Genomic DNA, 17907 nt, shown 5'->3' with positions numbered 1-17907 from the left:
TTGCAGATCTCCTTGCTTTCTCAAATAGTGCCCTTTCATTCTCATGCACTTTTCTGTGTGAGTTGGAACTATGTGCAAGGATAACAGGTTGCTTACAGGAACATGGGAACCTTTTCAAGCACTATACCTCTGAAGAAAATGATCCTTCATCCCCCAGGAGCCTGCAGACCTCTCAAGGAGGGAGGGGCATTGTGAGCCCCTCTCCCTAGCAACCATTAACTGCCTCCTCCTGGTGGGGTGGGGCCTCTTGAGCCCCTCCTATTATTTTATTGCTGTGCCATTTCTGACTGTGAGACCTTGGGCCCATTACCTGGCCACATTGGATCAAAATGATCCACCCATAAACTGGGTGGGTCAGACCATTAAATGGCTGGAAATATGAAGCACTTTAGAAAAGGCCCTGATGGGAATCCCCACACATGCTCATGTATTTATTACTACACTAGTCACAGTAGCAAGGACATGGACTCAGCCTAAGTATCCTTCAACAGAGGAATGGATGATGAAAACGCACTGCATATACACTGTGGGATTTTGTTCCGCTATAAGAAATGATATTTGCAGGATAATGCATGCATGGATATGGAAAGCATTATATTGAGGTAACTGAGACTCAGGAAAACAGCACTACATGTTCTCTCACATATGTAAATCCCAGCATGTAATGTGTATATGTGGCCATGAGTGTCTTATAGACTGCAAACTGGAACTAGGACCAGAAAAGGAGAGGAAGAGGTAGTGAGGAAGAGGTAGTGAGAAGGCACCAGGACACAGGACCTGAAAACAGAAGCCATCAGAGGCAAAAAGCTTTAGGGGAGGAGGGAGTGGGGAACAAGAGATGGGAGGGGAGGAGGAAGTGGGGAAGAAGGGGTGGAGGGGAGGAGGGTACAGGGAAGAAGGGGTGGGAGGGGAGGAGGATGGAGGGAAGAAGGGGTGGAGGGGAAGAGGGTGCAGGGAAGAAGGGGTGGAGGGGAAGAGGGTGCAGGGAAGAAGGGGTGGAGGGGAGGAGGGTGAAAAGGGGTGGAGGGGAGGAGGATGGAGGGAAGAAGGGGTGGAGGGGAGGAGGGTGCAGGGAAGAAGGAGTGGGAGGGGAGGAGGGTGGAGGGAAGAAGGGGTGGAGGGGAGGAGGGTGCAGGAAAGAAGGGGTGAAAAGATTACTAAAAACAAATCCTGTTCAAAAATATCATAATGAATCCTGATACTTTGTATGCTGCTGTAGTTTTTTCACTGCAATTACATTTCTTTAGTTTGGGGGACGAGGTGACGACTGTAGAAGTACTTAGGGGAGTTTATTCTCTCCTGAGACTACATGGGTCTCTGTATTGAATACAAGTCATCAGGCTTGGTGGCAAGAAACAAGGTACCCACTTAGTCATTTTGTGTGCGCGTGTGCATGCACGCGCGCACACACACACACACACACACACACACACACACACACACGCATGCACACACATTAACAAGCCTGCACACACACAAAAATGACCATGAAAGTAGAGAGAGGGGTTGGAAAGAGGGAGGGGTGAGCAGGAAGGGGAGAGGAGAAAGTAACAGACGAATCAGTAATGCATCAGGGAAACACAATGAGGAGTCAGCCCCATTTTCCAGTCATCAGAAACCACTATGATTTATAGTATCCTGGTGTCAGAGGGCAGGGTTTTCTGGGAAGACTGGGGACATTGCAAACCCCTGACTTTGCTACTGATGAAATTAAAGGAATTAAAAGGAACTAGAAAGATTAGAAGGCAAGAGAGAAGGCTCCATTAAAAAAAAAAAAGTGCTTGCCTCAGAAGCAGAAAGTCCTGAATTCAGTTCCCAAAACCACATTTAAAAAGTCAGGTGTGGTGGCATTCATGTGTAATCCCAGGACTGAGGAGGAACTGCAGATTCTTGGGGCTTGCTGATTGCCTAATTTGTGACATATAATTCATATTACTGACTGTGAAGCTAGGGCTGAGTTCAGAGTCTCTCTCTCTCTCTCTCTGTGTGTGTGTGTGTGTGTGTGTGTGTGTGTGTGTGTGTGTGTGTGTGTGTGTGTGTGTGTGTGTGGTCAGAGGTTTCAGATCTCCCTGGAGCTGGAATTACAGCTCATTGTGGGCCATCTGACATGGTTGTGGGGACAACCCATCCGACAGTGGGTTATCATGTCCTCTCTAAGAGCACTACATGCTCTTAACAGCTGAGCCATCACCACCCACAATGGGTTTTGATTATATTCACCTGTTACTTTCCCTTCCCTCTTTCCAAACACTTCCTCTACTTTTCTTCAGTGGTGTAGACACCAATAAGATGTCCATCCTCCTGCAAATAAACCCTCTCCTGGTGCTTCTTCTGTAAGCAAACCCCAACGAAATTTGTTCACACACACTCACTCACACATATGAACAATGCCTGCACACACGCACAAAAATTACTGTGAAATTAGAGGAAGTGCTTGGAAAGAGGGGGATCTGAAACCTCTGTCTATGCACACACACATACACACACACACACACACACACACACGCATGCACACACACACTTAAAACTAAAACAAATCTTTTGAAAATGTATTGTGTACATGGATGCAAAAAGCTTAATGAAACTCATTGTTATATGTAATTGGAACATGCTGATTAAACATTTTAAAAGATTTGTTTTTATTTTTTATGTACATGTGTGTCTGCATGTATGTCGTTTGAGTGCAATTCCTTAAGAGCCAGGAGAGGGTGTCACATTCCCCAGACCTGCAGCTACAGGCCACTGTGAACGGCCTGACATGGGTGCTGGGAGCTAGAGCCTGGCCTTCTGGAAGAGCAACAGCTCTGTTAACTGCTGAGCTATCTCTCTAGGTCCCCCTTTTTTCTAAAAAAAAAAATCTTTTTAAAGATGGATAGTCCATTCTTATCACCATGTACATCAAGGACCTCCACATCAAACCACATACACTCAAACTAACAGAAGAAAAGGTAGGGAAGAGCCTCAAACACATGGGCACAGGGGAAATTTTCCTGAACAGAACACCAATGGCTTATGCTCTAAGATCAAGAATCAACAAATGGGACCTCGTAAAACTGCAAAGCTTCTGTAAGGCAAAGGACACTCTCATTAGGACAAAACGACAACCAACAGATGGGGAAAAGATCTTTCCTACATTTGATAGAGGGCTAATATTCAAAATATACAAAGAACTCAAGAAGTGAGACTCCAGAGAGCCAAATAACCCTATTAAAAATGGGGTTCAGAGCTAAAGAAAACATTCTCAGTTGAGGATTGTCGAATGGCCAAAAAGCACCTAAAGAAATGTTCAACATCTTTAGTCATAAGGGAAATGCAAATCAAAACAACCCTGAGATTTCACCTCACACCAGTCAGAATGGCTAAGATCAAAAACTCAGGTGACAGCAGATGCTGGCGAGGATGTGGAGAAAGAGGTACACTCCTCCATTGTTGGTGAGATTGCAGACTGGTACGACCACTCTGGAAATCAGTCTGGAGGTTCCTCATAAAATTGGACATTGAACTACCTGAGGCCCTCTCTTGGGCATATACCCAAAGGATGCTCCAACATACAACATACAACAAAGACACATGCTCCACTATGTTCATCGCAGCCTTATTTATAATAGCCAGAAGCTGGAAAGAACCCAGATGCCCTTCAACAGAGGAATGCATACAGCAAATGTGGTACATCTACACAATGGAGTACTACCCAGCTATCAAAAACAATGACTTTATGAAATTCATAGGCAAATGGAATGAACTAGAAAATATCATCCTGAGTGAGGCAACTCAATCATAGAAAAACACACTTGGTATGCACTCATTGATAAGCGGATATTAGCCAAAAAGCTCAAATTCCCCAAGACGCAATCCACAGACCACAGGAAGCTCAAGGAGAAGGATGACCAAAATGTGGATGCTCCCACTCCTTCTTAAAAGGGAAAAAAAATATCCATAGGAGGGAATATGGAAGCAAAGTTTAGAGCAGCAACTCAAGGAACAGCCATTCAGAGCCTGCCCCACATGTGGCTCATATACATACATACATACATACATACATACATACATACATATATATACATATATATATGTATATATATATATATATCTCCACCAAAACTAGATAAGATTGATGAAGCTAAAAAATGCATGCTGAAAGGGACCGAATATAGATCTCTCCTGAGAGACACATCCAGAGCATGTCCAATACAGAGGTCAATGCTAGCAGCAAACCACCAAACTGAGAACAAGACCTCCTTGGGGGTAATTAGAGGAAGGATTGAAAGAGTTGAAGGAGCTTGCAACCCCCATAAAAACAACAATGCCCACCAACCAGAGCTTCCAGGGACTAAACCACTACCAAACGACTATACTTGGACTGACCCAGGGCTCCAACTGCATATATAGCAGAGAATAGCCTTGTTGGGCACCAGTGGAAGGGAAAGCCCTTGGTCCTGCCAAGGTTGGACCCCCAGTGCAGGGGAATATGGGGGGGCAGTAAGGGGGATGTATAGGGGGAAACCCATATTGGGGAGGGGGAGGGGAGGGAGGATGTATAGGGGGAGGCTTATGGACAGGAAACAGGAAAGGGGAATAACATTTGAAATGTAAGTAAAGAAATATATCTAATAAAAAAAGATGGGTAGTACTTAAAGTATTATATCCAAAGTTATTATCTGTCATCTATATGCTGTGCACACACATCACATCCATGCACACATGTAACACACATATTCACTTACACATACATATATCAACACATAAAAGCAGCCTGTATGTACATACAAATTTAAAATAATTTTATATGACAAGTTGCTATTTCCGTGAAAATCATCATATAGATGGGCCTTCCCACAAGCGAACCAGATCTCTTGGCTGTGGAGGTTAGAACACACATAGCCCCTCTGTAATTCTTGGAATTTGAGGTCTCTGCTATATTGTGTCAAAATCTCCTTTTTTTCTACCCTTTTCCGGTGCGGAACCAAGTTCCTTGTTTCTCTTCCTAAGAAAGAGTAGCTGCAAGGAGTAAGGCCAGTGGGCGGCAGATAAAAGCTGTTGTTCTAAGCAGGACCCAGCACCAAGGAACAGCACTATTTGTGACTCCAAAGGAATGAGGATACAGCAGATGGGCTCTCTGGGTAAGACTACACTAGAAGATGGGAACTTGGGGAGATAGTCTGGGTGATGGTTAGCTCAGGTCTCAGTCTATCTAGGTTCTGACCAGAGCTCTGCCCACTTAGATGAGGAACAGCTGATAATTTATGGTAACAAATACTTGATAAATAGGCTCAGATTCTGACCAACTTTAGAACTCAACAGTTTTCCAGGTACAGAAATATCAAGGGATGAGTAGTAGATATCTCCCATCAGAAATTTAGTCCTAGAAGATAAGGACTGGGGTTCTGGATTCCTGGGTTCCTGAAAGGAGAAGTTTCTAGAGCTTCACCTCTGGCTGAAAGCTGACTTCTGAAACCCTAAGACCCAGAAAGGTGGAGGTTGTGGATATGAGTTTTTCAATCCTGAAGAGATAGAAGTTGAGTCTCTAGACTTCTGAGTCCTGAGCGGGTGAAGAGTTGGGACTCAATACTTGGATTCTGGGGAGTTTGAGGCTCCAGACCTGGACACTCAAGTCATGGGAAGGGGAAAGTTACGGATCCAGGCCTTTGGTTGGGAACTGACTTTGGAACTTCTTCCTGGGGATATGAAAGCTAAGGGTATAGATTCTGGCACAGGAGGCTATGTCTGGGTTCTCAAGGCCAGGAAGTAAACTATCCATCCTTGGCCTTGCAGGATTTCTAGACCGGAGCAACATTCCCTTGGTGCTGCAGCTGCTGTTCCTCATTCTCTTTGCTGGACTCCTGGTGGCCATTGTCATCCAAGGTCAGGATCATCCTGCGGGTTGGGGTGACCTTTCAGCTCAGACAATTAAGTCTAAACAATAGAGGATCAGATAAGAGCAATGGGTCCTTCAGCAGTAGCTAGCAGCTTCCTGGAACCCCTCTGTTTTTATTTCAGTTTGGGGATGGAATAGAAGCAGTAGAGGGTTCGTGGATATTAGGATTTCTTATCTTTGACTTAGATTTTTTTTAATATGGTGTCTGTGTGATATATATGACACACAGTGGATGTGTAATAATTACAATATCATTTGTTGCTGTCAAGTTTCCAAGATCCCCAGCTCAGAAGAAGTTCAGTGGGAACAGACAAAGCAAGAGAAAATGTACCAGGACCTAAGCCAACTGAAGTCTGAAATTGGTGAGTGAGCGAAACTAAAATGTCCCTTTGGTTCTGAGAGGGCCTTCACGTGGGGTCACTCTGTTCTAGTTGCTGGCCATCTCTGTACTGTCAACTTCTTATCTGTGAATTTGGAATAGTGATAAAAAATAAGGAAAGCACATGATGGTCAATGAAGACCATGCACACAGTAGGCATGAGTAATTAAGTAATTGAGTAATTAAACCGATCTTCTGTCATCTGTGGAGAAAAGGTGTCCAGATTTCCTGGGCTCTCTTAGAATGGAGAAAGGACTTAAGAAGTGGGGAAAGGGAAATAGTTTAACCAAGTATCATGTCAGGGAGGATCCTCATTCTGGAGGTCTTGAAAGTAAACAAACACAGGAACAAAGAGATTCATATATGAGTCCAACCTGATCTACTTTCACCAACAGATAGCCTCTGCCGCCTCTGCCCTTGGGATTGGACATTCTTCAATGGAAACTGTTACTTTTTCTCCAAGTCACAACGGGACTGGCACAACTCCATCACTGCCTGCCAAGAAATGGAGGCCCAACTAGTCACCATCAAAAGTCCCGAGGAGCAGGTATGACTGGCTAACTGTTCTAGGGCATTCATCTGGATACTGGCAAACCAGGGCAGAGACAGTTATTTATATGATGTTTTCTAGAAAATGGGCTACTCGATCTACAGGCATTACCCAGCACCTAGAAAATAGGCATCCGCAAGTTCCCAACATGGATAGATGTTGTGGGGAACACTTAAAATGAAAGTGATTTTTGTTACTGAACTGGCCAGTGCATAAAAGCTACTTTGACAGGGGTTTTTTTTTTTAATCCTTGGTGTAAATATTCTCACCATGGTTGATTTCAAGTGACCAGTGAAGTAAACTCAATGAAGACCTTAAGACCATATGCATGACCCACAGTCATAAAACTGATGTAATCTGGCTTTATCATAACCTACTTCGAGTAAATTTATGTGGACACAGTCAGAACATGTAAGACGCAGAAGCATGTAGTGTTATCGAGTGCGTGTGATGGGTGGCCAGCTGTGCACACTCTGAGCATAAGTCTAAGTGCACCTGCCCATAGGACCCAGGTATTGTAAATGATCAGAACTCCTGGGAACATCAGGCTGGGGGGGGGGGGTGAAGCTCAACTTTAAGAGTGCTCACCTAGTATACATGAACTCAATCCTCAGAGCCATAAAAGCCAGGTGGTAATGCAAAAATGCAAGAACTATTGGGAAGTGAAAACAAGAGGATCAAGAGATTAAAGCCATCCTCAGTTATGTGAGTTTGAGGTCATGAGACCTGTGTCAAAGAAAAACAAACGAACTGCCAATAACATGTGAAGGATTCCTGACTGGTGTACTAGAAATACGAAAGGGTTAAAATCAGATTTCAAGCAGCCCCTGCTGCTAAGAGATTAGGGAGCAAAATAGCTTCCATTGCTGTCACAAATATCTGAAACCAGCTCCAGGAGGAAAATTATGTCCCATAGCTCAGAGACTCCAATCCATGGTCAACTGGACCCATTGCTTTTATGTCTGTGGCAAGGCAGAAATATAGTGTGAAGGCATAGCAGAAGAAAGCCTCCTACCTCTTGTAGCAGCCAGGAGCAAAAAGACGCACAGAGAGGGCAAGATTCCCCTCCAAAGATACGACCACAGCAGCCTACCTCCTCCATCTAAGCCACATTTTCCGGCTTTCATAGCCTACACCTAATGCTGTAAAATACTAAATCCAGCCCACTTCTCCGTGAGAATTGATAGGCAGTCACTAATGGTAAAAGTGAGAGGTGACCAAGGCCCCACCCCTCCTAAGGATCTATAGGCAGTTAACAGTTGCTGAGGGATGGAAAGACACCTTCTTCTGTGATATAGCCACCGCTAGAGTGCCCATGCTCCTGTAAGGAACACCTCTCCTCTAAGGAACCCTAACTAAACGTGTTCATTTACCAAAAATACAAATGTTTTGGAATCCATTGATGAACATAAGCTTGGGTGTGGGGAATAGGGAAATGGTTACCTCCTGACTCGTTCTCTCCCCATCCAGAGCTTCCTACAGCAGACTTCCAAGAAAAATGGCTACACCTGGATGGGGCTGTCAGATCTGAACAAGGAAGGCGAGTGGTACTGGCTGGATGGGTCACCTCTGTCAGACAGGTAGCCCAGCAAAGGGAAGGGAAGGGGCTGTGTCTGACTTGTACTACCCTTCTAGTTCCCCCAAACTCTGCCACCACCTTCTGTGGCCTTCTAGAAATAAGAGTTAATAACATTCCTCCATAAGTTGGAGGAAGGAGGACCTGATGTTCACGCAGACAGAAGCTGCTTAGGTTCCACCATTAGAGCTGAAGGAGGAGACTGGAACCTGTGTAGGTATTCTAAATGAAGTGTGTAATCACGGGCATCTTGATTAGGAAGGTCACTAGGTCAAGGGATTACAGCATTCTAAAGAGTAGCACGCTGGACTGGGGAGATGGCTCAGTCGGTCAACTGCTTGGAGCACAAGTATGAGAAAGGGCCAGAATTTGATCTTTATAATTCAGGTTTGTTTGTTCATTTGTTTCTTTGCTTGTTTGTTTGTTTAAAGCTGAATATAGTTGTATGAGCATGTAATTGTGACTCAGGGTAGACAGAGAAAAATAAATTGCTGGGACTCATGGGGAAACCAGCCTAACATGGTAGTTCTAATCCAGCAGAAGACCCTGCTTCAGAAAAAAGGTGGATAGTGACTGAGGGCTCCCTGAAGGATGACATCTAAGGTTCACCTCTGGCCTACACACACACACACACACACACACACACACACACACACACACACACACCATACAAGCATGCAGGTATGAGTACAAACACATGTATCACACACTCATATAGGCACATATACATACATGCATATCACACACATGCACGTGCATATACACATGTGAATGTACACAGACACATGACACTTGCATGTACTTACAAATGTACACATATCACATACCTGCACACACATGCATGTATCCATCATATATACATATGCACACATACATGAAAAGAGAGCATTTTATACTCACGGGTCCTCCTAAGAGAAGGATTTATCACAGGTCGGGTCATCAGCCAGGACTAGTGCGAATGCAGAGGGAACAGGAGCAGTGGGCAAGACCCTATGTTAGATGTCAAAGAAAAGAGTAGAGCTCGGATGTAGGTAAGTGGTAAGTTCCAAAGTATAAGCACTGTCCCCAGTGGTTTGTTATTTAGCCCTGAGCTGATATTATTGACTGACCCAGACTACAAGAGCCCAGTGAAGAAGGTTATTGAATGTGGGAAGTTTACACTGGATAGTTGTATTTTATAGCCATGCTCCCTGTGGGACAACTCTTATCAGGCATGGGAGACAAAGGTGTCCAAGTGACATGAGAATAGCATGAGGTGCTGTACAGGAAATGTCTGTCACACACATGCAAGGAAGGGATGAAAGTGCCAATTTCCAGGAACTATGAAGAAGGGTTCATAAGGTGCAGGTAGCGTTGCGGATGCTGTCTTTGTCCCAGTGCGCATTTATTGCCTCACTATGGCTGTAGTGAGGACTTACACCTGGGTATTCAGTTCTGTTCCATCAGTCAGCGTGTCTGGATTTATGATGGTACTACACGATTGTTATTTCTGCATCTCTATAGTATGTCTTGGGGAGTGCTGATATCTCCAACAGCGTTTTCAACATTCAGGATAGTTTTGGCTATCCTGGGCCATTGCGTTTTCAATGTAAGATTTTACTTACATGAAGAATTGCATTGGCATTTTGCTGGGGACTGTACTAAATCTGTAGGTCGCTTTGGGTATGATGGCCTTTTCGTGATGTTAATCCTGAGCACACAAAGTCCCCCCATCACCTATTGTCTTTATTCAGTTCCCTCTGGGTTTTAAAGTTTTCATTGTAGAGGTCCTTAACTTCCTTGATTAGGTTTATTCCAAGATATTTTAGACTATTGTGAATGGGATTGTTTCCCTGATCTTTCCTCAGTATGACTGTTTTTCATATATAGGAATGCTGCTGTTTTGTATGTGTCTGTTGTGTATAATTGTAGATGCTTTCTGCAGCCTCAGGAACTATTGGAATGAAGGACAGCCCAATAATATTGATGGACAAGACTGTGTGGAATTCAGAAATGATGGCTGGAATGATGCCAAATGCGACAATTGGAAATTCTGGATCTGCAAAAAAACTGCAACTACCTGTTCCAGCAAGTGATGACCGGATCTTCTCTGCAGTTTGCACAGCCTAAACATCCCGGTTAGGCAGTGGACTTCTACTCATGTGTTTCCCAGTTTACCTCTTCCCTGTCTATGGGCATGGAAATCTTAGTATTAGCCCTGGGACTCATCAGTCTCCTTAGTCATTATGGTGCTAGACCACTAATGTCCTTCCTTTGATGTCTCCAAACTCCTACTGGCATAGCTGTGGTTTTGCTATTGAATTTAACTACATTGAAGTTGTGTATCCACTGATGGGCTGGGTGTGTTCCATTCATTCCCCCTGTCTTTCTTGTTGAGCTCAGAGGGTTTACATTACCATAATCGGTATAATATTCATTATATTGGTAAATTGTCACATACTATTTGAGCTTACAGAGAAGCTGGCTCTGGAATTATGGCTGCCCTGTAACACCAAAGCATGTTTACCTCAAAGTGTCATTCAAAGACCTTGTCTAGGGTTGGGCAGCTGCCCAACTGTGTAACAGAGAGGGAAGAGATCATCAGCAAGACATCCTAAGAGTAAACACATTGTATCCTTGAGAACAGCTAAAAGATGGACATTAACAACAGGCGTTAGTAGTGTTTATCCCATGCTATGTGAGTGCCTGCAGCAGAACAGAGAAGCCAGAAGTTCACCCATGAGAAGCTCAGCAAGGGAGAGACAGCAAACTCCAGCTGCCTGTCTCAACTTCCCCAGTCAGTGTCTGCTGACTTGTGCGAGCACCCAGATTTGAGGAAGTCATTTCCATCTGTTGTTATCTGTACTTTTTGCCTGAGGAGTGTTCACTTTGCTCTTGTGGAAACCCAGTGGGGAGCTCCGGCTAACCGCCTTAACAGAGTTTCCTCAGTCAGTTTCTGCTGGGTATTTGTCAGCCCCTGTCTCAGTCATGTTATCTTTCCACTGCTATTTGTACTTTTACTCAGAAGCCTCACTCAGGGGACACTGCTCTTCCCAGGATTCTGTGTGCTGGGAATTCTAGCTGACTGCCTTAAAGGGGCTTCTCTCTTTTATTTCTGCCTGACACTTTGAGCATTCAACTTGGCAATGTTTGGTGTTTATTTATCTACCCATCACTTGTTATTTATCCTTTTACTTTGACTTGCAATATACTTAATAAACTCATTCAAAGCAAAAAGAAAAAGTATGGGAGATAGACTGCTTTTGTAGAGGACCTGGGTTCAAATCCCAGCATCTGCATGACCTCTCACAACCACCTATAACTCCACTTCCTAAGGACCCAATACCCTCTTCTAGTCTCTGACAGTACCAGACATGCAAGTGTTGTATAGATATACATACAAGCAAACAACCTACACACATAATAAAGGGGGAACAGAAGTATGGCTATAGTAGATCACTCTCCAGACCATGCAGTACATGTATGATTGCTAATACATCTCAAGAAATTGCATGCAATCCATGCATATTTTCTTCCATCCACCTCCCCTATGTACTTTAGCTTAGAGGTCTTTCTCTAGTTGTTTTAATTCATCCCATAAGCTGAAGTATTTACTAGAGAACCAATCTCCCCAGCCCCACAATGATTCACGCTAATGTGTGAATTTCCTACCTCTTCCCTCCCTTGTTGATCACAGGTAAACCCAGATGTGTCTCTATTCAAGGAAGTTCATGTTTTTCTGGCTCCTGGGAGTTGTAGTGGTGGCAGTGGTCATCTGTCATCCTCTTTATCAGCTTGACTGTGCTACAGGGAGCTCCCTTCACCAAAGGTGCCTTCCTGCTTCAGTTCATAAGGATGAGAGACAGCCACAATCCAACTATGTTGGAGAAACATGAGGTAACTAGGAAGCTTCGCTCTAAAACTTCCCAACAGGTGACTGTAGACATTCTCAGACCATCATTCATGAAATTGTGACCCTATCGTGTGCCTGCTTCCCTCCCAGTAGTATATATATGGCAGACTAATCATGTCTCCACAGGAAGAAGACAGTGAAAAGAATACACGGGGTGAAAAGAATAAAGCCTGCAAGAGACAAGGTCTATAAATGAACTTAAAGCAGGGAGATATCTATATAAAAGAGTCAGAAGGGCTGGGAATCAGAGCCTATTGGAAAGTTTACCTGAACCCTCACCACCCCTAGTCAACTTAGGCTGCCTGGGGCAGAGAAATAGAAACTACAGGGGAGGTGCTGCCACTTACATACACCTGACCTATAGGACCAGAGGAGGTGAGAGTGCAGTGCAGAGATCTAAAGGAGCTACCTGGAAAGGGCTTGAAATTTCCTCTCCCCAGTATACCAAAAACCCAAGGAACATAGCAGCTACAGAGACCAATGGCTCCTTTTTGTGCCTTTTCACACAGGGCATCATGTGAAAATGGACAGAGCCAGAGGGATCTTAGAACTTTCACCTTCAACTTAGCTTGTCTGTGTCGACCACTCATGTTAAGAGGCTGCCCACTCTCCCCCTACTTATTCACTATAGTTCTCGAAGTCCTAGCCAAAGCAATCAGACAACAAAAGGAGGTCAAGAGGATACATATTGGAAAAGAAGAAGTCAAAATATCACTATTTGCAGATGATATGATGGTATATATAAGTGATCCCAAAAGTTCCACCAGAGAACTACTAAAGCTGATAAACACCTTCAGCAAAGTGGCTGGATATAAAATTAACTCAAATAAATCAGTAGCCTTCATCTGCACAAAAGAGAAACAAGCCGAGAAAGAAATTAGGAAACGACACCCTTCATAATAGTCCAAAATAATATAAAATACCTCAGTGTGACTTTAACCAAGCAAGTGAAAGATCTGTATAATAAGAACTTCAAGACTCTGAAGAAAGAAATTGAAGAAGATCCCAGAAGATGGAAAGATCTCCCATGCTCATGGATTGGCAGGATTAATATAGTAAAATGGCCATTTTACCAAAAGCAATCTATAGATTCAATGCAATCCCCATCAAAATACCAATCCAAGTCTTCAGAGAGTTAGACAGAACAATTTGCAAATTCACTTGGAATAACAAGAAACCCAGGATAGCTAAAACTATCCTCAACAATAAAAGGACTTCTGGGGGAATCACTATCCCTGAACTCAAGCAGTATTACAGAGCAATAGTGATAAAAACTGCATGGTATTGGTACAGAAACAGACAGATAGACCAGTGGAATAGAATTGAAGACCCAGAAATGAACCCACACACCTATGGTCACTTGATTTTTAACAAAGGAGCCAAAACCATCCAATGGAAAAAAAGATAGCATTTTCAGCAAATGGTGCTGGTTCAACTGGAGGCCAGCATGTAGAAGAATGCAGATCGACCCATGCTTATCACCCTGTACAAAGCTTAAGTCCAAGTGGATCAAGGGCCTCCACATCAAACCAGATACACTCAAATTAATAGAAGAAAAAGTGGGGAAGCATCTCAAACACATGGGCACTGGAGAAAATTTCCTGAACAAAACACCAGTGGCTTATGCTCTAAGATCAAGAATCGACAAATGGGCTCTCATAAAACTACAAAGCTTCTGTAAGGCAAAGGACACTGTTGTTAGGACAAAACGGTGACCAACAGATTTGGAAAAGATCTTTTGCAGTCCTACAACTGATAGAGTTTATATCCAAATTATACAAAGAACTCACGAAGTTAGACTGCAGGGAGACAAATAACCCTATTAAAAATGGGGTTCAGCGCTAAACAAGGAATTCACAGCTGAGGAAGGCCGAATGGCTGAGAAACACCTAAAGAAATATTCAACATCTTTAGTCATAAGGGAAATGCAAATCAAAACAACCCTGAGATTTCACCTCACACCAGTCAGAATGGCTAAGATCAAAAACTCAGGTGACAGCAGATGCTGGCGAGGATGTGGAGAAAGAGGAACACTCCTCCATTGTTGGTGGGATTGCAGACTGGTACAACCATTCTGGAAATCAGTCTGGAGGTTCCTCAGAAAATTAGACATTGAACTACCTGAGAACTCTTGGGTGCCCCAATATATAACAAAGACACATGTTCATAGCAGTCTTATTTATAATAGCCAGAAGCTGGAAAGAACCCAGATGCCCTTCAACAGAGGAATGGATACAGAAAATGTGGTACATCTACACAATGGAATACTACTGAGCTATCAAAAACAATGACTTTATGAAATTCATAGGCAAATGGATGGAACTGGAAAATATCATCCTGAGTGAGGTCACAGAAAAACACACATGGTATGCACTCATTGATAAGTGGATATTAGCCCAATGCTTGAATTACCCTAGATGCACAGAACACATGAAACTCAAGAAGGATGACTAAAATGCAAATGCTTCACTCTTTCTTTAAAAGGGGAACAAGAATACCCTTGGGAGGGAATAGGGAAGCAAAGTTTAGAACAGAGGCAGAAGGAACACCCATTCAGAGCCTGCCCCACATGTGGCCCATACATATACAGCCACCAAACTAGATAAGATGGATGAAGCAAAGAAATGCAGGCTCACAGGAACTGGATGTAGATCTCTCCTGAGAGACACAGCCAGAATACAGCAAATACATAGGCGAATGCCAGCAGCAAATCACTGAACTGAGAACAGGACCCCCGTTGAAGGAATCAGAGAAAGGACTGAAAGACCTTGAAGGGGTTTCAGACCCCATATGAACAACAATACCAACCAACCAGAGCTTCCAGGGACTAAACCACTACCCAAAGCCTGACCCTGGGCTCCAACTACATAGGTAGCAATGAATAACCTAGTAAGGGCACCAGTGGAAGGGGAAGCCCCTGTTTGTGCCAAGACTGAACCCCCAGTGAACGGGATTGTTTGGGGGAGGGCAGTAATGGGAGAAGGATGGGGAGGGGAACACCCATATAGAAGGGAAGGGGTAGGGGTTAGGGGGATGTTTGCCTGGAAACTAGGAAAGGTAATAACAATCGAAATGTAAATAAGAAACACCCAATTTAATAAAGATGGAGAAAAAAAGAAATCCATCAACATAAACCAATATATAAACGAACTCAAGGAAAAAACACTTGATCATTTCATTAGCTGCTGAGAAAGCATTTGATAAAATTCAACACCCCTTCATGAAAAAAAATTCTTGAAAAGATCAAGAATTCAAGGCCCATACAATATACAGCAAACCTGTAGTCAATATTAAACTAAATGGAGAGAAACCTGAAGCAATCTCACTAAAATCAGGGACTAGACAAGGCTGCCTCCTTTCTCCCTACCTATTCAATATAGTACTTAAAATCCTAGCCAGAGCAAAAAAAAAAAAAAGAGAGAGAGAGAGAGATCAATGGGCTACAACTGGAAAGGAAGAAATCAAAATATCACTATTTGCAGATGATATGATAGTATACTTAAGTGACACCAAAAATTCCACCATAGAACTCCTACAGCTGATAAAAAAAAAAACTTTTAGCAATGTGACTGGATATAAAATTAACTCAAACAAATCAGCAGCCTTCCTCTACGCAAAGGATAAGAGGCTGAGAAAGAAATTAGGGAAATGACACCATTCACTATAGTCACAAATAACATAAAATACCTCATGTAGCTTGGGGTTTTTAGCGGGTGAATATTCACAATGCGGGGAAAGCATGGTGCCTACTGTATAATCTCAATGACCTAAGTGTGTGTACACTTGCGGGATCTAGAACGACACATTGAGCTGAGCTACTTGTGACTGGGTGACTGTGTTCTTGCCCTCTTGTGTTTTATTTCCTATAATGCACATATTTAAAAATGATTAAAGCTTCTTTTAAAAACGTAAAAAAAAAAAAAGAGGGCCTGGGTGAATACAGCAGCTACCAAGCCAGACTTCTATACCCAACAGCTATCTATCAGCTGAAGAGAGAAAAACTTCCCATGATACAAGTAGGCTAAAGGAACTCGGACTGCTAAACCACCCAATAGAAGATACATAAAAGGAGATATTTGAGATTAAAGGAGGATGAAGCCTTCACACACACACACACACACACACACACACACACACACACACACACACACAAACCATGCTATAATTGCAGTTAAGCAACTCGAAGAGGGGGGAAAAATAAACACTATAACATCACCGAATGCCAGAACGAAAACACACTTTCCCTTAATAACTCTGTGTTTCCTGGCTTTGAAATTGTAGCTGTATGTTTAACTTGGAATGACTGTGGATGGATGCCAGGCAGTAAGAAAGGGTCAGGGAGGGGATGAAGGGGAACATGCCTTCAGAAGAGAGGATAATCGGACATGTGTGGCAGTGGTGGGTGTGGGAATGTTTTGGTGGGGACAAGGTCGGAAGATTGGGGAAGGAGGATTAGGGAATGTACAAAAACTGAGGACAGAGGGAAAAGCCATAAACAAATACATGATTTTGTGGGACAATATTAAAATATATTTTAAAAGCATTTGAGGGGTCCATCTTTATCCCTGCACATCTCATAGGTAGGACACAGTTTGGGTTGAAGGTTCTGTGGGTGAGTGGATGTCACCCTCCTTCCACTGGAAGGCCTGCCTGGCTACAGGAGGTGGACACTTTAGTCTCTAAATCCCCTCCCCACCTCCCTGATGGTAGGACTCTCAGCTAGAGTCAGCCCCATAAACTCCCTGCAGCCTCCCATATCCCACTATCCAGCTAGTCCCAGAGATGCTTCCCCTCCCCTCTTCCCTTCTCACTCCCAGCCCTCCCCTTGCTCTTTGCACCTAAACCCCACACCCAGTTCCCTCCCCACACCCTCTCCCCCTTAGTTCCCTTCCTCTGTTGGCACCGGTGTTGCCAGTGTGTGAATATGGGGCGTAGGTCTGCGGGATTGAAAGAAAACACGTACATGAGTCACCCGTCTTCAGCGAGTGCCACCAAGGCTTTACTGAGATTTCCTTATATACCGGAGGCAAAAGCCTTGGAAAACAACAAGGCAGGTGAAAATCCCCAACCAGGAAAACAGGAAAAGTCTGTGTGATGAAAGTTCCAGCCCAATCAGGGGCATAAACAACTTCTTAAACAACAACAAGCAGGAAGGCTCGGTGGGGAGGAAGGGTGCCATGGAGAATCCCAGCCCCAAATCAGGGGCTAAGAGCAGCTGCCAAGGGTGTAAACAATTTCTTGCTATAGCACGCTAAAAGGCTCAGGGAGGGGGGAGGGAAACACCAAGGTAGGGCCCAACATTCCTCCATCCACCTTCAATGTCTGTTTTATGTCCCCTTCTGAGTGAGATTCAAGCATCCTCCCTAAGTCCTCCCTGTTACTTACCTTCCTTGAATCTGTGGCTTGTAGCATTTTTATCCTGTACTTTATGGCTAATGTCTACTTATAAGTGATTACACATAATGTGCATTTTTCTGAGTCTGGATTACCTTACTCAAGACGATATTTTCTAGTTCCATTCATTTGCCTGCAAAATTTCATGGTGTTCTTATTTTTAATAACTGAGTAGAATTTCATTGTGTAAACATACTATATTTTTCTTTAGTCGTTCTTTGTTTGAGGGACATCTAGGTTG

At 43.5% G+C, this 17907-nt stretch overlaps 1 protein-coding gene across 1 annotated transcript; it reads left to right on the top strand.

The window, feature by feature from the left end:
• The first annotated feature begins 5038 nt into the window (after nt 1-5038).
• On the top strand, nt 5039-10494 carry Cd209e (CD209e molecule). Its single transcript, NM_001192005.1, has 6 exons — nt 5039-5120; nt 5773-5862; nt 6145-6237; nt 6650-6801; nt 8275-8384; nt 10305-10494. The coding sequence occupies exons 1-6, from the start codon at nt 5093-5095 to the stop codon at nt 10453-10455; spliced, it is 624 nt and encodes a 207-aa protein (NP_001178934.1). The 5' UTR covers nt 5039-5092; the 3' UTR covers nt 10456-10494.
• Nucleotides 10495-17907: the final 7413 nt, after the last annotated feature.

This window comes from Rattus norvegicus, chromosome 12, assembly GCF_036323735.1.
Source record: "Rattus norvegicus strain BN/NHsdMcwi chromosome 12, GRCr8, whole genome shotgun sequence".
NCBI lineage: Eukaryota > Metazoa > Chordata > Mammalia > Rodentia > Muridae > Rattus > Rattus norvegicus.
The sequence above is the reverse complement of the archived record's forward strand: the minus strand, read 5'-3'. Positions and strand labels throughout refer to the sequence as shown.